At 37.2% G+C, this 21,249-nt stretch overlaps 1 protein-coding gene across 1 annotated transcript in view; it reads right to left on the bottom strand.

The window, feature by feature from the left end:
- Positions 1-21,249, bottom strand: part of FAF1 (Fas associated factor 1) — a 160,489-nt gene that overhangs the window by 31,336 nt on the left and 107,904 nt on the right. The window contains exons 13-14 of the mRNA XM_084266118.1: positions 13,778-13,932; positions 1,532-1,668 (exon numbers count right to left, since the gene is read on the bottom strand). Of these exons, the coding sequence (XP_084122244.1) occupies positions 1,532-1,668; positions 13,778-13,932 (292 nt within the window). The remainder of the gene's footprint in view (positions 1-1,531; positions 1,669-13,777; positions 13,933-21,249) is intronic.

Genomic DNA, 21,249 nt, shown 5'->3' with positions numbered 1-21,249 from the left:
AAATCAAAAGCAAACTTAGTCTGCATTTCAATAAACACCAGTGGGACTTATGGTTTTTTATATCGTATCTCTTCTGTAAACATGCCTTCTCAGCCAGCCCTGAAAAGCCCTCATTGTTCCTGTTTCTAGCATTTGCTACCTTAGCAGAAAGTGTTATCCTGCATGCTACAACACGTATGGCTGCAGAGACCAACATTCATTGGAGGGCATGTTGTTAAGAGATACCATTGTCCAATTCATGGGAAAAGAACGAGCACAGCGTGTTTATTTGTTAACAGATAAATTTAAGTAAGGCTGCCAAAGACTGTTTGCAGAAAGCCTGAAAAATCATTAAAACAATCCAGTGAAATAATTTGGATTACTTTATGATATAAAACTGCATTATATTATGACTTTGAGTGAGCAAGTTGCTAAAACACTTAGTACTTAAGTAATTCAAGCCAGTAAGCACCACTGACTTCAGTGTGATAACTCAGGTGACTGAAGTCACACGGACGTTGAACTCTGCTGCAGAGTTATAAAAACAAGAAAATCTATTTACAAGGGTTTTGTATGAAATAAGTTTTCTAAGTGACAGAAGTACCATGAGTTAGTGTTGCGTCGTACCTTCCACTAGGAGACAAAATCCAGGCAAAATTCACAGCTTTGGGCATAGGAAGGAACACTGCACATTCCTCAAGAAAATTATGAATCCCATATGCAAAACGAAATAGTAATGCTGTCTATAAAAGGCAGTACTTCTCAAGGCTAAATTTCCTCAGGAAAACAAGGAGATCAGAATAAAGATTGCTAGATATAAGCAATAAATAAATGAGGACACAGTGTCACGAAGACAAACTTGTGGAGAAAGTAGAAGAAAGGAGAAGCAGTCATTCTTTGATGTATTTTAATTTGAAGAGTTACTGAGAACAGCAGTCAAAGGGCATCACTCCACATCTAAGTCATCTTGCTGTCAGTGAAATCAGAGGAATGGTTATGCCAGAAAGAACTGCTCCTGTAAGCCAGACAACTTCATTTATGTGAGTATATATTAGCAACTTAAAACTCTGATATGATTTGGAGTCTCAACACTGCAAGCAGGTCCAAAAAAGCAACTCATGTTCCAGTATTAGCCCACTACATGCAACAGGAGTCCACACGGGAACAAGGAACTATGCACAGAGAAGTACATGCTTTTCAGCACTACACAAACAGTGCAGCCAAAATCTTTTGGAAATCAGTAATTTAGAGGCATAAATTTGGAAAACTAAGTGTAGCTCCTTAGGAGATTCAGCTTCTACTTTAAAAACAGGGCAAACCTGAAAAACTTCAACTAGTATTTTTCTACAGTCATGACAACTTCAATCTCTAGTCCTATGTTAATTAACACATTTATGAATAGCAGCTATTTCTACCAGAGCAACTGAAAGTTTCTGGTGTGAAATAAATCCATATTCTCATCATCTTAAAAAAGAAATGGTTAGCAAAGGTGTCTTCTAACAGTTTCAACATTCACATAAGAACTACTTTTAATATGAAGTGAGAACTGTACCTTGTATTACATTCAATACTTCATTAGAGGATCGTTTTCCCATAATAATAAGTAAAAGTGGAAACTGGTCTGTCTTCTGAGTTCGAATTGTTTGGGCTACAACACTCCCGAAATGTCTAGTGCACATCGTCAGAAACCTATGTGGGGGGAAGAAAAAAGTTAACATTGGAGAGGAGTCTGTGAAGTCAGTTAAATTCAGCAGTCTGATTAGCATCCATGCTTCTGCGTTCAACTCTAGAGCTCTTTCTCCCTTTTCCCAATTAAATTATAGGAATATTTTCAAATATGATAGATCCCATATTTTCTACATTAAAGTAATTAATAACTGGTTGAGACAGTGATCTATTTGAGGAAGGATTCAATTCCCTGTAACGCTACTCTGCGGGATATAATTCAACACCCCCTCGCCCCCAAGTAATCATGCTACATCAATTGTTAAAAACTTCTAAAGAGAGAATAAGTAGAGCTGTAATCTAGTAAACATGGCAAAGTATAAAAATAGTATAATTTAATATGAAAGTATAATTTAATAGTGAAAGATCAAGAAATTGTTTTTCTCAGCCACAGAATTAAATCGTGTTACTTCAGAATTGTATTTTCTTTTGTACTAGTGCCCTGCCAGCGACATACTTAGCAGTGTGGTCTAAAAACAATAATTCTAAGCTTTTGACCAAAAAAAAAGCTCTTGGATATTAGCATACAGAAGTCTAGCATTAGTATTCTTAACACGATCTTGAATAAATGAAAAAACTGATAAAGCTTTTCTCTTCCATTAGAGGACTGTTTGAAATTAGCATTTCTTTCAAGAGAAAAGGGTAGCTTATGATATGTTTTCAGATCTGATGGTAAAAAGTAAATGTCATAATAATAATGAATTATGAAAGACCAAATGCAAATATAGAATGCTTTAATAAGATCCAATTTAATAAAGTCTGTAAAAATAATGGACTTTTAATAACACGGGTCACAAAAGGCAAAACAGTGGAAATTCTGAGGACTAGCCACTGGTACAGGCTTATTAATTCTTAATTATGTTCATGAAAGGCAACTTAAATCGTGTGTTTTCTTATGCCTTATGATAATATTTTAGGTAACAACTACTCTGAAATGTATGCTCTAACTGAAGAGCAAAGTCCTGTTGTCACATGCATTAGAAGCCAAATCTATTTGAAAAGACAAACTGCATTAAAATGTCAAGCGCTCCAAGTCATTTCTTCTTCAAGACACTGAAAAGATTCAAAATTGTATTTTTTCAAAAATCAATATATATTGTATCAAATAAAATGGCTAAAAAATTATAAGCCTGATGAGTACAACATCGGGCTTGTTCAAAGTGCCAGAAGTATTAAAAAAAAACCCAAACCCTTCCCAGAGTCCATTTGTCGTATAACTATGGCCATAGCTGGATGGAAGGCAATGAGCAGTGGTACCTAGTGAGTATTTTGAAATCATAAATGTTACTGGCAAATGCCTTGTCTCCTTGATTCTCTGACTTTTTCAGTTCAGAACTATGACATAGAAAGACAATGTAAAAAGTGCCAAATAGGGCTGCTGTATCAGAAATAGCTACACAGAGACATGTCGCCTGGTAAAGATAAAATAGAGTCCATAAAGTCTGGATGTATAAGCTGTGAAGCTAAATGTTTGGTCTGGGCTTTTTTTGTATTTTATTTTTGCTTTTCAAGGTGGGAATATATAAGTGAAATCTTGGCTGCACAGAAGTCAATGGTAATCTTTCATGACTTATGTGAGTTCAAGGTTTCACTCCTGAAAGTAATAAAGATGGGCTCAACTGCTCTGAATTCCTCAAACTTGTACACTAAAACTGTTTAGCAGTCTTCAACATGCCACAGAAGAAAAGCAATCAAGTTTCATGTGAAAACAAAATATTTAACTGGAGGTGAAAAAGTGTTGCAGAGAATACTGCTAGAAGGAATGAAACTAAGAAACTACTACAAACCTAGTTGCACTAGTTAACGGTGTTGGTTTGCTTTGTTTTTAATTAATTAATTCTGTTAGTCAACCTGTAACAGACTTAAACTATGCTTTTATAGGTGTGGATTCTGTATGCAGAGAATTCTGAACAGAGTATATATATCTGAGTACATTAAAAGATCTCCCAAATAAGTTTTTTTTTCCGGGAGATGAATTTTTACACCTGAAACTTCTGGCTGCCTACAAAGAACCTAGCAGGTTCCAACACCGTGGGGTCCTCTACAATCAAAGCTGGGAAATACACAGGTTTTGACTTCGTGGCTTCAGAAGATGGCATGTTGTGCCAGGCCACTCTAAGGGTACACATATTTTCCTGGTTGACTAACAACAGAACAGATACCAGATGCCAACATCTCCCATCATGGTGTGGTTTTTGGTTTTTATTTTCCTCTTGGGGACACATCCTAAAGCCCCTGGTGCTATTTGCCCTGCTCTTTCAAATCTCCTCCTTTCCTCTATGGCTAACACAAGCTCAGCTCACAGGGAGAGCAGCCATCTCACTCATGTACCAGTTACAAGAGCAGCACATGCCAATTCTGACTCGACTGCCACAGATTTGCCACCGCTGACATTAGGCAAGTCTTCTCCTTGGAGGAGGATTGGGAAACTACTCTTCTTCCCAGCACTTCCCACTTTGAATAACCAATGTCCAGATTACGGTGTGGACAGCTGAGGTGAGGATGTTTGTGGTGGATGAACAACCAGGTGGTGGTTAACAATGCATATCTTCAGAGCAGAGCAAATATACAGCAAAAACTCTTCTCGCTAATGTTATCCATCAAAATAGATCCTGCCCTTTGGAACCAAGTGAGACCCCAATTTGTCTGCTGAACTAAAACATAGTAAAGCCAACAAAAATGTGAGGGTGGTCAAAAGATGTAACCCTGAATGAAGACAGAGCAGCAGCAATCTCCAACACCTACACTGTATAACTCCTGTTCACCAGCGATAAAGCACACACGAGCTCTTTGCCAGGTCAGCAATAACTCAAAACACACCTCATTTTTTCCTTTCTCTAGATGTGTAGGAATTGAATTTGCTATCCCCATTCAGTTTTCCTCATGCCTTTTAAGAGATTTTACATCTACTAAACTAATATGGCTTTTTTTTTTTCTTTTTTTCTGCCTTTCACTGATTCTCTATTTGCAGACGATATCCAGAAAAAAAAAAAGTCTCCTCTCTGCTAGTATTTACTGTCATAAATACATGAATAGGACCAAAACAATTTGGTGCAATAACCAACATCTTACTCTGTATATCACTAACAAGAGATTTTCTTACTTTCATCTAAGCAGAAGTGTGCCAGATCTTTCAGTGGCATCCCCAGAGCTGCCAAGAGAACTGCCTGTGGAGTGCATCAAAGAGCCAGATGTCTCTCTGGGGAGAACTGTTTTCCACAACATGATGGATTACTGTGATCTCCAACCAAAAGTGGAAATAGAGGAATGCTGCCAGAAAGGGAGGGCAAATGGCACCCTACTAGTCCCTTTATTTTTAAATTACAAAAATATTCAAGGAGGGAGAAGTACAAAAAAGACAAAAAGGTGTTTTATGAAGAAAAAAAACACATTAAAAAATCTGAAAAGTTACAAGAATAAACTTCATCAAGAAAGTAATAGTTTTGGCAGGCAATGTCATTTCTTTACTTCTTTTGTGACTCACTAGCAATGAAAATAGCAGTTATTAAAGCTACAGAATAAACAAATACAGAAACAAACCTTAAAAAAAAATCACAAACTTCATTTTCAAATATTGATTGAACAGGTCTTAATTTTTAGATTGAGTTCAATCCTTAGCTAAAGGCACCACACAGGAAAAGTTATTCTGGTGGAAATGAAGATGTTACTTTTGCACAGCAGTTATGCTTCCATGTGCACCCTGGTATGTGATACATTACATTAAAATACACTCCTGGCACAAATTTTGTGCTAATTTTATAAGAATAAAAAGGTCCTAGAACCTGATGAAAAAATAACAGCTTTAAAAAATCTATTGAAAAAAGTTTAAAACATTCCTCAGTCTCCAAACCAAAGGGAATACTTATGACAACGCGAGTCTGTGGTCTGCCATAGCTCCTGATCTCTGTCAAACTTTGTACCCGTTGGGGTTTAGCAATAGTATGTTTTTGTGAGAATGTGCAGTTTTTAATCTTTAACTACAAAATTGGCTACCCCTGGCCAAAGTGCTTCGATCATCAAAAGTGTTGATATCAGAGCTCAATGGTTTTTCATCTCTGAAAAACTTTTGATCTCTATATACCTGTTTATACCACAATCTATGTATTGCCTTATTCAGGGGCGGGGGGAGCCCAAAGGAGAAAGCCAGCTCCTAGGTGGGAGATGGCCACTGTTCCAGAGGGGAGGTGTTTCATCATTAAAATGACTGGCATTATCTCATTGTTTCTTTGTGTAATTCCTGCTCACATGTTATGGAGTTTCATATTTTTGTTATTCATATGGATGAGATCTACTGCAATCACATTTGGATCCATCATTAAGCAAAGATACTGCCTTTAGAAAGCGGAAATATTCCTATAATATTTCAATTTAAACATCCCCAAGTTAATCTATCTTCTCAAAGACTTTACGAATAATAATTAAAAAATGCCAAGCAGCCATGGCACAGTATAGTTGCAGAAAGAGTAACTAAATCTAAAACACTAATGCCAGGTCTTTTTTCACAATCAAGTAAGCCTGTGGAAGGAAACTAAAGCAGAGCGAGCTGTGTATTGTACACTATAGTGTACACCTGGAACGTGCGAATAGGGACAACTGATATTATGTTTTGAATGTTTTTGTATGTTTAAAGAAAAATAGAAAGTTCTCCTTCACGTTTGCTTTTCCTTTTCTTAAACAATGCTTTTTGCTTTTCTTAAAGTATGCTTCTTTGCAAAGGACTTTTTAACAGAAAGGCTGCACCAGAGATGACTCCCTTCCAGTCTGAACTGGTGTTCAGCCTGCAACCTTGACGATTTTGGGCCAAAAAAAAAAGTGTGATTGATTTATGGCTAGATATTTTCCAATATTTCAACAAACTTTAAAACTTCAGAAATGGGTGTGGAAAAATGTAATTTCTTTTTTAAGCATGAAGAAAAAAAGACTATTAAATATGGAAGAATTCAGATTATTTTAAATAATAATTATATACTGTGTAAAGTCAGCATAAGTTAATATTGAAAAATAACATTTTCGTATCAGGTATTTACTTTTTTTAAAAAAAAAGTAAAAGCTGAGGTCATTAAATGCTATGTTAAAATATGCTTGCTATCCATAACCTTCATAATACTTATTTGTCTTACCCACATTGGGAGGGTCATAACTGTTGACTCAAACGCAAGGGGGAAATGAACAACAGATACCAAGTATGAATCAAATTATGTGGATATCTTCTTTAGTATCCACATGCTAAACACCCAGGGCTTCAGATAGAAAAACCATGATTTTATCCATTTCTTTATGTGAGAGTAAAGCCTAGATGAGTGGGTTATCTATCACTTCATAAAACATGGAAGATCTAATTTCATCCTGCAAGGTTCAAACAGATTAGGTAAATACTTTATAACCCCGTTTAGTCTAAAACACATCCCTCTAGAAACTCATTAATCCATCCTTGCAGATACCATTGGACACCAGACAAAATCATTGATAAAAGTATAAATAAAATATACCTGGACCCCTTGCTAAAATGCTGTACTAAAAATGAAAACACAAGATGCACTTGCATATCAGTGGCTGTTTTGATCACTGCTTATTGTATCAGAAAGGCGTATAATCTATGATTTGCTAAGGAACAGCCAAGGCTTCCTACATGGAGATTTAATAACAACCCAGATAAGACAGAGAGTATGTTTAGTTACTTCACAGATGTTAGTAAAGTGGGAGAAGGTACAAGCACATTTAAAGTCAGTACAAGAATTCAGATTAATCTTCAGAAACTGGAGAAATGCAGCTCAACAAGGTCAATCAAAGACTGACTGGGAGAAACAATTGTACAAAAGCAGAATAAGAATCAAGCAGTAAGGGAAGAAGAAAAGTCGTGATGTGAAGACAACAAGCACCATATTCGGGTGAGTAAACAGAAGCATGGTTTGTGCAACTCAAAATAATCCTCTTCTGTATTTAGCAGTGAGGAGGGCTGTGTGAAGGCTGCAGTAACAAATGTCTACAAAATGACAAGCAAGAAGGAAAGGCTGCAGAAATCACAGTTGCTTAGTTTAAGAAAATTGCAGGAAACCATAATAGCACCATTTAAGTCCAAAGAACACACACAGAACCAGAAAGGAGGAGAATACTCCATTGTTTACTGAGCGAACCACGATATAATGGTCACTGATTGCTGCAAAAGAAACTTCAGCTTAATATTAGTGTGAACTGCCTACAGGGAGTGAAAGTCAAGTAATGGAACCAGTTATGGAGAAATGTTGAGCAACCTCCCTCACACCAAAGGTTAGAAATAATCTGGGTACACAGTTGAACCTTCTGGCCAGGCTGGGACTAAATGCTGTTACCTGCAGCTCTCCAAGACCCACAGACAGTCAGAACAGTAACAGAAAGGAGAGGCGAGAGGTCAAAGCAGAGTTATCCTAACCTACAGTAAGAAAATGGGCATCTGCACGTCTGCAAGGATTCTTTGTCCTTGTTGGACACCCTTCAGTACCAAGGAGATTCACTCATGCCTTCAGTTCCATTTTGTTAAACAATTCTGACTCTGCCAGCTCAATGATTTCTTCAGATTGTTGATTTAGACATATAGATGCAGCTAAATTTCTCTACAGCTTCAATTCCATGTAGCATTATGACTTCACTGGGGCAGCTGTGGACTCCTGTAGTTAGATGAACCAGTGTATGACTTCCTTCTCCTTCCTCAAAACAGTCCAAGTTTTTCTTGACTACGTGTTCTTCTGCCTTCAACCCCCTTGCAAAGGATGCTAGAGTATTTGCTTTCATCTCTTCTGTTCAACAAGCTTAATAAACTAGTTTGTAGTTTGAGAACAGTGGGATAAAGCTTGTTTTAGGATTTGGTTTTATAGTGAGGACATAAAATATATGCTTACAAATCGAACAGTTAATTTCTGCGGGGGTTTTTCGGGGTTTTTTCCCCCAGATCACCTTAAAGCACAGACATAAACCACACACTGGAAACCTTAATCGCATCAACAGAGACACCACTTTCTATGTATAGTTGAGTATTATGAAGACATCCGTATTTCACTAATCACGAGCAGATTAAAATGCATTCTCTGCTAGCCTTTAGTTTTCCAAATTTGGACATTTTTAGACTACTAACATGAAATTAGCTTGAAGCAGATAAATATTTAAGCAGGGATAGTTTACCTTTTCTGGTGGGTGTATAATAAACAGTTTAGCCATCATCTGTATACAGGCTGTTTTGTTCTCCATCTAAAGAGACAATCACCTTTTATCCTTTTCCTTTTTTCTTCATTTCAGTGCCATTAGGAAACTATTCACAAGTGCAACCCTGAACAATACTATGCAGTAATTATGACTAGATGACAAAGAGATGTGAACAATTACTGAGCCCATTTTGAAACCCTACACTAATAAAGTCATTAGATGCTGCCCTTGCCATGAGCCTTCTAAAAGCTTCTGAAGTTACAAGAACACACGGCATTGTTCGTTAGGACAATCACTGCTGGCAGAATGCAAACCTTGAGTTAAACCATGCTGCAAATTGATCTTGACATTCTGTTAAGACCGCCACTAAAATCAAAAGCAAAGGAGAAAAGGAGAAAATGAGCGGGTGGGATGTAATCATGGAACAGAAGGGTTCCCTCCTCACCTTCTTTCCTCTTCCTCCTCAAAACAAGCCATACAGAAAATGACAAACTCGCCTGGTGTTTGAGAACCTTTATTTTTAAAACATTAATTAGACTTTTGACCTGTTTTTATTGACTGGCACTGTATTGCTATTAAAGTAAATTAAATAAAATATTGCAAAATACAATAGATAAGGTTTTCACACTGTTCTGTGAAACCTGGTAAGGATTTAGTGCCTAAAGAATACGTCCAACAGTTTTGCAAGCAACATATACAGAATCTACCATCACTCCTGAAGAGACAGTGAGGCATTAACTCACCAAGTCCAGCATTCACAGACCCCACACCTGCAATATATTTGCTGAAGGATCAAATAGGATTGTGGAGACGGAGTAATATGGTCAACTGGTCTTCATCCAGGCATGCATCATTCAGTAGGTTAGTATTAAGGGTCAGCAACTGTGAATATGGCTAATTACTTGATGACGGAAATTGCAGGTGAAGACAACCTGCTGCTGAGAAGCGCTTTAGTCAATTAACTCTTTCCTAAGCTTAACTGAAGTGAAAAACTATCATTTGAACATTAAAACTAACAACTACCTGTCATCAGAGCTGAGAAAAGTTGGTAACACCTTGAAATACAGCGCCCAAGGGCAATGATATAAAAAGCTTTAAAGCTGCTACAGGCACCTGAGTCACCGTTTCATGGTTTTGGCATTGCTTTCCTTGCCAAATATGATGTACATTGGGAATCTGTTAATCTGATGCATAATGTATGCTTTCAAATGCTGTGTATACAAACAGAAGGGTATGTGTGCATATAATATTAGCTATATATGTCATAGATACAAATATACTATTTTAATGTATAAGAATGAATTAACACAAAGTTAGGCATGTGCTTGCATATATGTATTTATATATACCACCCCCCAACACTCTCACCCCCCCCCCCCCGTTCCCCCCCCCCATTATATTAGAATAATGGTATTTAGTCAACTCTTTGAAGTCAAAGTGACAAAACTATATCTGCTCATGTCTGGCTCTCATGCTTACCCATTCCATAACCTCTCCAGAAGCCTGAGGAATAGCTTAGCCCATATACAATGGCCCAATGTAGCCACACGCTCAGACCAAAAGGTAGAGCCAGAGTTGTCAACATCACTGCTGTAAACACTACTACTGCCCTGACACCTCTTGCAAGCGTATTTTTGCTCTCTGGGGTGGCATGATGGCAAATCTCCGTAGCAAGTAATGGAAAGCAAACCGATTTTTAAGCTCATGATTCACCCCAAACTGAGTGGAATATAACAAGAAAGTAAAAGACGTACCTGTAGCTTTGTAGGTTTTTTTTTCTTCCTTTGACCATGGAAATTACAAATTAGAAGAATATTCCAAACAGTTGCTCACCAAAGTCTAAACTGTAGGTGATACATTCTTCATGTAAATTCCTTAACACTATTATAAAAAGCACATTTTGCTAAATAAAGCTAATTATTCTATCATTTTGTGCCTTTTATAATGAATTTTTTATTCTAGTAATTAAAAGGTTCATAATTTGCAGCACTTACCCAAAGTAATTGCTGCCTTTCTTACAAACCTTATGTCAGAGACAATTAAAAGCTGTGAAAGGCAAAACTAAACATCCTCTTAACTGTATTAACTAGAATTTTCCTGCAATTTGACAAAGTAACAGTCCTGGGTGTCTGTAGTTAGAAATTTTTAAAAAGCTGAGTGCTTATGTTTTTGCACTACTGGCACTTACATTCAGTGTTTTACTTCTAGCCCTACCTATAAACTCCACTTTGCTCTGCTGCAATGGGTGCCAAAGAACAAGACTAAAGAAACCATCTGAAAAGCACTCGTGTAGAGTAATGCAGGATTCCAAACATGCCCCTACATCACTGTCAGCTAAGAAAAATATTAAAAATCAGGAAAAATCACTCCCGTTTCATTAACAAGGACGGAAACTACTATGAAGACTGTTTTTGACACAGGCTGACACCCACAAAGGTCAAAAAGAGAACAAAGGTCAAGAAGAATATCAGAAGAAGTATGTATATCTGTTTGAAATCATTCATGCCGTGCTACAGTACCAAAACACAGTCTTTTACTACTGAAACTGAGGTGTCCCTACCGACTGCTGCAAACAAAGTGGGCGGCTGCCTTCCCACATCGGCTTTTCCACTAATGCAAGTGTAACAGCACAAGTAAGTTACTCCTGGGCTACACCAGCACACAAAAAGCTGTTCCTTGTCACGTTCTTCCTGTTGTCTTCACACCGTTCTAAGAAAAAGCTACTTGCAACTGTATGTGCAGGGAAACAGAACAGGCTCTGAGAGCACTGCTGTCACGTCACGTAACGAAATGTAGTAATTAAACAGAGGTACTGATGAGTTACTTACGGGAATGCCTACAGTGCAGCGGCACTTCCCAAAGGGAGAAGGAAGCATCATGCCCCCTCTGAAGAAATCACAGTCTAAGGAGCAGGAGGTGACACTAAACACAACTGAGAAATTACTCTAATTCGAGCCAGCATGCCTTGTTTACCTCTCACTATTTTTTGACCTCACTGTTAATATGACAGTTTCTTTGTTGTCGTTAACAGAAAGCAAAAAATGAAGGCTTGAAAACCCTACCCTACTGCACAATCGGTGCCCAGGTTCATTGAGTCTAGCTGTAAAGCCTTAAACAAGCCCTTTATTTTGTGTTTTAAGAAGTGTCATAAGGAGTTAATAGGACACAGCTGTACAGGCTCTTTCTAACAAGCAGCTTCTGTCGCTTTGGTCACCACAGGTGTCTCTGTAACCTGCAAACTCTTATTACTAGTGTATCAAAGTTGTGCTACTTAATAGATTTCTTTAGTAAAACACAACAAAGCAATTACATGGCTGTTGATCGTCAGTCATAAAAAAACCCTCAAACACAGTTTTTCAAAAGAAACTACACTGCAATTTTTTGTCATTGTAAAATAAAAGAAACTAGAGAATTAAATAGAAAAGGGAACAATAGAACAGCAGGTAGTCAACTGAACTTAGCCACTACAGATGGTTTAGAAATAGTGTTTCCTTCTACACCAAGTTGTGGGATAAAAGAAAAGGAGGAGGCTCCTTATTGCCCATGAATGGCAATACCAAAAGACTTAAGCAACTTTCCAGTCTATGTATTTGGTCCCATCAAAGAACCTAAATGTTTCTTTTTCCTCCCTCTCTTTTTTTTTTTCTAAAAACTTTTTATCTGTTTTTGCAACTGCTTTTTTCCATATTCTTTCTGTCTTCCCTAGAACAATTTAACCCAGGAACGTATCTGCTGATTCAGCCAAAGACACAATGCAGAAGGTCAACTGAGGGATTCCCATGAAAAACAAATGTCATTTTGAAAGTGTATTTGAAAGAGAGAAAGTTATTCACTATAATTTGCATATTTAAGAATAGGAATGCACGAATGCTCGATGAAGGTACCAAATTTCTAGCAATCCAAAAAGGAAAAGATATGTTAATATATGGACTTCTAATTGTTTGGTAGCCAATGGAAATGTGTAAAAAGGTGGCAACCCTATCCCAGACCAAATAGCTGTTGCATCTGCTGTTCAAAAGTTAAGAGTAACACTCGTAATAGTAACATATGTAAGGCATTATTCAGGTAAGCAGTTGCCTTCTATGTAAAGGTGATGAAATAAGGCCCAAGTTGGAAAACCAAACAAGCCCAATTTCTAAATGTATATGTAGTCACAAAATCATTTTTTTCATTAAATTATGATCAACTGATAAAAGACTAAAGGAGAAAGAGGTGTTAATATAAAGATAAGAAAACTTGCTGGTAACACACAAAAGATGCAGGAGGTGGTGGAATCTACAGGTTTTTGATTTCTTTCATCATCAGAATAATTATGACCTCTCTAAGATATTAGGATAGCTTATATTAAAACCTACCAAAATATCTGAACATTACCAAAAGAATGTTCCATAAGAAGCTTGTAGTTCATAAAAGTTCATGGGCGTTGCATACTGCTAACTTTTTTGTATAATCTGTTTTTAATAACATAACATGAATGTTATTTTTAAATTTTCATTAATAACAGTAGTTATTACCATAGACAGTTGTACTGCACTTACACCTGCAATATATAATACACCTATAATACAATTAGTGTCACACAATGTCACGGTACTGTAACGCAAAACTGTGAAGACAGGTTTGTAGAATGTTTGCAAAATAAACTAAAAAAATAAAAATAAAGGACACAATTTCTTTAACTATCTTTCCCTGCACATGAGTAAGTCGTCACTCTGAAATGAAATCAAGGATGATCCAATTCCCAGTGACTCTCAGCCAGCATAGTTCACTGATGAGCTAAGAACATGCATGAAGTTTTTAGTTCAGATAGATATCAAGCAGCAAAAGATTTGATACACAGAAATAAGGGTCTTCCTTGAGAAGAAAGCTGCTCCAATCACAATCCAAAGCATCTTACCTTGCTCTGTTTGCTTCTTTTGTCATGTCCCATGCCCAGGTAATGAAGTTCTGACTCAGATAGGAGACAATAGATTCAGCACAAAGCATTTGTGAGCAGAAGACGTTGGTTAGTACACTTTCATCATGGTGAAGGTAGATAGCAAGAAGCTTTCTCTGAAAAGACATGAGAAAAGATCAGTTGAAGCTTCCCCAGACTGTTTAGTATTTTAAAATACCTGCTGCAGGCTTTTGTGTTCATACACTGAACAGTGTTTAGAGAGCACCGAGCATCCCAATGTGCACACACAGGGAAAAAAATCCCCAAAGATTTCAAGTCAAATGGACCATCCCTCCAAATCTGTAGCTCTTCTCAATGCTTGCCAACAAATTTATTTTGGATACCAAAACACGATATACATTATAACCTTGGAACATGAAAGTAGCAACATCTGAATGCAAAAATCAAAGACCTTATTTAGCTTGAAAACTGAGTGAATGTCTTAGGCTTGCTACCCTATAAAGATAACATGTGGGACAACTCAATGTACAAGGAACACACCTCTCAATACCACAATATCTACAACCCTAAACAAGCACAATTATAAACAACCTTGAAAAAATGACAGTGTATTCTTATCACCTCATCTGTAGCCAAATAAAAGAAGAAAAATTAGTACAGTCCCAAAGCCTGCAGTGCTACATGCTGGATGCTTTGGCAGCTCTCCATCCAGCTGTATGATGTGGGGATGCTCACAGCACATCAGCCACTCACCTATTTCATAAGTGCAACTTGTCAAAGGCCACGTGTCAGCCCAGCTGGCTCTGTGTCTGGCAGAGCCAAGGAGCAAGGTACCTGTCCTGGCAATGCAAATGTGCAAGACACAAGGCAAAGGGGTACAAGAGCCTGTGTTTGTGAGCACTGATAGATCTCATTGTAGTTACCACATTAGTGAAGACTAGATGCTGAAGATGGTGTTTGGAGCCTCCTGAAACAAAAACAATCTGTGATCTTTTTCTTCTGAAACCCTATTAGATAATATCTGAGCTTCACTGTCAGCAGCATATAGCTGTGCTGTGTGTCCATGATAATCTCAGACCACCTCTTGGAAAGTCAGCCTGTGTATAAAGATATAAAGCAGGCTAAGAAAAATATAGTGAAACTATAAGCTAGTAAGGACTGCGAGCCTGTATCTGGTATTTAATGAATTATAAACACCATTCAAGAAATCACAACTTTCCATTCCCTTGTGCCTATATACATATTAGTTACTTTATTTTAAAATCCTACTTAAATGTATTACTGAGACAATATGGTAAATATTGTTTTATTTAAAGTAATTTCAGACTTTTATTTAAAGTAATTTCAACTCTCTTCTTCAAGTAATACCGAACACTACATATTGATGGGAATTGATACAGCAAGACATGGGATGCAATATTGAGACAAGCTGCCTTTGTAAAAAAACTGTCTGCCTATCACCTCTTATACTGGCTTTGGATAAAACTTAATGACTGTTTGTAAAAAGAAGAATACATTTGAACATTAGACTTTGGGAAAGGGATTAGTAATTTGCATTAATGTTTGTCTAATTTAATTTAAATGTTCTTCAGAACCACGTACACATGTGCCAGGAAGGGCCATTAATAAGCCCAACATGCAGAGATCCATATAAGTGCAGCCAACAATGTTGACTGAAACTAAACTTGAAAATCCAGGGCACTGATGCACAATATCAAGCAATAAAACAGCATTTCTGTGGTGATATTTAATTTAAAAAGAAGAAAGAGGCAGGGGAAGATCAGGCACTGTCTGTTTTTGAGGATCAGCCATTCTGCATTTCAAAGCGTCGATCCCTGCAATATCCAGGTTACTGTGCTAGAATCTCGACTATTATATAGCAGTTGTAAGAGAGGGAGGGCAAAGATGTGTTTACTCAGTGATTAGGGCCTTAGAATAAGCCTCTAGCTCCTAGAGAGACAGCTCACCACTTATTCATTTGGACCAATTCACAAAGCCTAGAAAGATTAAACATCCATGCTGAGAAGACAAGCGAATGCAGACGGTGAAAAAGAAATAAAAATTCTTTAAAAACTCTGAGATGACTTCATTATTTTTTCCACAAGGAAACTTTAGGAAAGTGTTTAGTTAGAGAAAAACCCACATTGACCTCTCTCTAAACCCTTAATCTTTCCTTTGTGGTGGCACTGCTTTGTGGTAAGCGGATGGCTTTGCTCTCCTCTTTTCACTGGGAGCGGATAGAAAAAAAGGCTCTTGAGAAACACTTTTACTTCCAAAGAAACAACCCCATGAAACTGTTAAATATGAGATTCCATACAACGGAATGTTTCAAAATATGTACAGTTCTAGGCTTAAAGATTTAGGGACAAATTTTCGTAAACAGAACAGGCACATACACAATAGATGTTTGCACTGAGCTACTTTACAAGTGAATGTAATTTTTGTTGCATCAACAAATCTCACCATGCAAAGACTAAACTCTATCACATATAAAAGACTGTACACTTGTGTCTGACAATTCATCCAAAATGTTGAGGTCAGGCATAGGCATAGTGCTAAGGCAAATGAAAAGAGGGAGCAGGAGGAACTGAAGTGCTGAAACATGATTTTTTTAAAAAAATTAAATCTTAGTGGAAGCCAGGGATAATTTTTCCTTGGAAAAATGCATTATTGCCAGAGGCTTGCAGCTTGGAGTTTGTTGCTGCTGTTGTTGCATGGTTTGGAGTGTTGTGGGTTTTTTTTTCTCCTGGTTCTTTTTTTGTTTTGATTTGGTTTTACTAACCCATGGTAGTATAAATTTATAAGCAATTTCCCGCTGTTCTTATTTAAAACCTTTAAAAAAACAAAGTAAATTCTATGATTCTATCATGATTAACATTGGCAATTTTTTACTCAGTACTAATAAAATAGATTTACCAAAATGTTAAACAGCATACTACTAATGGAGCACTAGTTTGTTCTGTGCTGGATTTCTCAGAAATATAATGGCTCAGGGGTTTAAATACTTAGCATAAAATCTTAACCAAGAAAAAAATATGACGGGGAAGAACATTTGCTAATGCCTATGAAGGCAGGGGATACTGAAAAGGTTCTAAGTATTGAAAAGCTGGTGGACATCCAAAGCCTTAGGACTTCAGGAACTTAAGCCACTAAGGGATGTATTTTTGGGAGTATGTGGATGCTGAAGATCAGGCAGTTATACACTGCAAGTTTCAGAATGGGCCTGGATTTACATACTCACACTGTGAGTCTCATCCATGTCAATAACTCTAAGCTCCAGGTTTCATTTTACTTTGGAGGAAAAAGGGCCATGAGAAAGAGGTGCTGTTTTCAGCAGCTTGGCTATCCAAATACCTCAGAAAATCCAGACTTCAAGCATTTTTTTCTGCAACCTCTGTTGCATTCAGACCACACGACACTGCTTAGATGTGGCTCTGCTCCCCACCTCATGCCCACCACTACGTGCTTCCAGTGAAGCACTGCAGCCCTCTCCTGCCTGATTTTGGTCTGTTGATGGAATATCCCGGGCATGTTGTTCCCTAGAAGTAAATGTGTGCTGAAGAGGGAATCTGTACTGCAGCAGGGCAGCCCCGAAAGGCACGTTCCTCCTGGCTGTAGCCTTGCACCATGAAACCTCTCTCCCACACCATCCAAAATCTTAACAGCCTCTTGCCACAAACTGGTGCACCTGACCAAGGAATCCAACATGCACATACCTCAGAAGAATATGAACTAGCATAAGAAGAGCAATACATCCATAAGGGTCAGCAAAAGCGTAGACCTAAACAATTTCTTAATCTCAGGTTCAGAAGTTCATGCAATAATTGAGTCAAAAATACTCACAGTGCCTGCTAGAGGCATGAAGCTGGTAGACTAACGAATCAAGAGCTTTATTTTTCCTCCAGGTTTTAATGTAGTGAGAGAGAATTTAAAAGTGCAAATGTGCATCTTTAAGCCTCTGAAGTATACAATTTGATCCACCTCTCCAAGGTGATCCTGGAGATAATACGATCAGCCTTCTTGGACACAGTTACTCTATCACACACAATCTTTCTTCCCCTAAGCAGAAGGCAAACCTTCTCTAATACCAAGGCAATCTGAACTAAACTATACCCCACAAGTTCCTAAAGTGACAGCAAGATGATTCCTGTAACCTTCTGATCTGGTCTGTTGTATTATACATGGCCTAAGACATCCCTACTAATTCCTAATTTAATCTTTCAGTGATTTTATCTTTCAGTAGAATATCTAGTCTCAAAAAAACCCCTCATCAGTGACGGAGAATCCATATGAACCATGGTAAGCTGTTCAAACGGCTAACTGCTCTCCCAGGTAAAGCTGTGTTTTATTTTAAGCTTGATCTAGTGCCTACTTTCATCTTCTAAATATTTGATCCTATTATACTGTTGTATCTCTGTTTTAATCAATTGAACTTGTAGTGGTATCTTACATAATGCAAATAATATCCAGTAATTAAAACCAAACTCAAACAAGTTCTACAAATCACAGGCTTTGAAAGAGGAGGAAACAGAGCGTGGCAGACAATTTCAATAAACTTCCATGATTTAATATCCAGTACAGAGAATGCTGATGAGAGACCCATACCCAGGACTAATCTTTCTGATACGAAAGATGAAGCAGAGTAAAGGGCACGTAAGCATCCAGTGAGACTATTAAGCTGAGATGTTGTAGGAAAAAATTTTAAACAGTAATTATCCATGAGTTTAAAATTAATTTAAGAATGAAAGGACAGAACTGCTGACACAAACACATAAGGCAAGTCTGGAAAGTAACTACATAGGACTTAACTAGGATTTATGTACTGATATCTACTATAACGTAGTTGCTTTAGTCTTCCTGGAACCTGGACTTGTACTTCTCTAGCTGCCCTCTACAGTTCCAGCCAGATCATGTAGATTAGTGTTCACATTATTTATGTTTAATTAGAATCTGTAAAGTAGTAATTTCTCCATCTTGGAGTCTCAAGACATGTCCACTACAAATGCAGATGCACAATATGATCAAACGTAGGGAAAGCAATTTGCCTTGATTTGAAATATGCCTGGAGTCCTGGTAAGAGGTGATGGTGAAGTTCTCCTCATTGACATCACTATGTAGGGAATAAATGGGGGAAAAAAAGATGACAAAGACTAAACCAAAAAACCAACCTGAAACTGGGATTCAGAACACCACCTCGTCTATTCAAGGTAGCATCTAAGAGACACTTCAAATTTGTCTTCTGAGACAAGAAAACTGGAGAGCAGTTAATGCTATTTCTTCCATGTGCTCTAACAGCTTCACAGAGATAATTACTCTGATTTCTTTTCTGTATTTAGTTCAGCATGACCTTTATCAGATGAAATAGTAACAAGGGGGAGTTTTCTTAGTTACACAGATAAAAATGATACCACAGAAAGCCCTGAATGAAGGAATATTCAGCTACCACCAAGAATACATTTTATGTGAACATGCCAGATCACAGAAGGAGCATACTTTCTTCTAGGTATTCAAGAAATAAAGTACATGTGAGAGGGATGGTGCTGTCACTAAATTGAACCTAAAAGACAGAATTCAAGAAGAAAAACATGGTTCATTTTCAGCATGCAGCAATATATATTGAGGTGACAATACCAATCTGTGCTAAGAGAGATGTTTCACATATTTATTAAAAATCAGTGGACAGAAAGGTTGAGAGAGGAGCACAGGTGATCTCACAGAGGTATATAAAGATAAGAGCTCCTGAAAAGGTAAAGCAGATGTCTATATTCTCTCATAATAAAAGAGTAGCAGCCACCTATAAAAAAATGAAAAGGCAAACAAACTCCAATAAAATAAAATACTTTAGTATTATTGAAGTAAATAGCTCAGTGAGAGTCAATATAGCAGTTAAGATCCTGTACCAGTAACAATACTGCCCCAAGATGAACCCCCTCATGTTTCAGAACACAAGGCAACCACAAACTGCTTTCAGTCTCAAAGAAACCTACCCCAAACATCCTGTTTAAAACTGTCCTTCCATGGCATCAGGTCCAGTAATTTCTAGGATTGTGTAGCTACTTGAGCAAGAGTACACTTGTTTGTTATAAACTAATGTAACAGAGAAATACTTCTTTCCAATTCATAAAGTAAGTAGAAAAAGATGTTCACAAAAGCACAATTTGTTAATTTAATAAACCTTTCTCTTCCTGGCCAAATTAAAAAAAAAAACAAAAAAACAAAAAAACCCAAAACCAAACAATTCTTGTTTTATATATTCAATAAGCCTTGGAAATGAACACACAGTGTCCTTAGCTATCAGGCTGAAGGAGGTAACTGGGGATTTCACTGCCAAGGTCCAAGGACATCAGTTCTTAAAGGCTAATAAGCTTAAAGGCTATTGTATTTTTGTGCTAGGTTTCAAAGCAGGAGCTACATTTGACCTCATTCGATATTTCCTACCTAAAAAACTGGCACAATCCCGGTAACAGTTGCCCTAAAGAAAAAAATTGTGCCCATCATGTATGTTAATCTTCACTATCTAAAGCCTCAAAATGAAAAGCTAGGTAATAAAAGCTACACAAAACATAGGTAACAGACAAACATCTAAACTTTTCTTACAAGGTTATTTCTCAAGTAAGAATTTCTTAAACAACTGTGAATTACCACCCTTTCCAACAGATGAAAAGGCATTAAGATTTAGTAGAACAACATCTATTTTCCTAAAATGAATTTTAACCTATAATCTATGCTTAAATAACATATTCTGACATTTTTTTGGAATTAAAATATTTCTGCAAGAAGGTTTCAAGTTCATATATAATGGAGGTTTTTTTGGAGGGGAAAAAGTATCCACAATATAGATTAAAAAATGTAGCTGATGGCTGCCTCGCTAGACCTGAACTGTAGAGTGCACCTTCTGCTCTGGACAGCGCTGAGAACTTGTCAAGAAAAGGCTAAGGTCTCTGAGCACTCAAGCTGCCAAGTGCTCTCAAATTAAATCAGTTTGAAGCAGGTTTCATTAAGATGGATTGAGTGTGGCATCGTGAGAAACACTCTATCAAATGTAGTGTTTTACTTAGTGATTAAGTATATACCAGTTGATGAAGCTACCCAAATCCTTCGTAATCCCACCACTCCAATAAACATTTAATGAGTATATAAGTTCAAAAAGCCTAGCAGAGGATTTAAACCTTCAATCTTGTTTTTATTTACTCTTGGAACTCAATTTCTCACTTCAAGTGAAGAATGCTGGTGGCTGAAGCTCATCTGTTGCCCTGGTAAAATTAAGTGCCCTCCATAGTATAAATTAGAAGACAAGATATACAGGTTGGAATTTCTCCTAAAGGTTTTTTTTTTCCCCTATACTGATATACATATCAAATTATTTTACAAAATACACTTATAAAGTTATAAAACACTATCTCCCTTTCCTCAATTATGAATTCCAGGAGGCAGTACTGAAAAAAACCTTGTTTGTAACAGGAAAAAGCAAT

This window comes from Gallinula chloropus, assembly GCF_964237585.1.
Source record: "Gallinula chloropus genome assembly, chromosome: 6".
In the NCBI taxonomy this organism is placed as follows: domain Eukaryota; kingdom Metazoa; phylum Chordata; class Aves; order Gruiformes; family Rallidae; genus Gallinula; species Gallinula chloropus.
The sequence above is the reverse complement of the archived record's forward strand: the minus strand, read 5'-3'. Positions and strand labels throughout refer to the sequence as shown.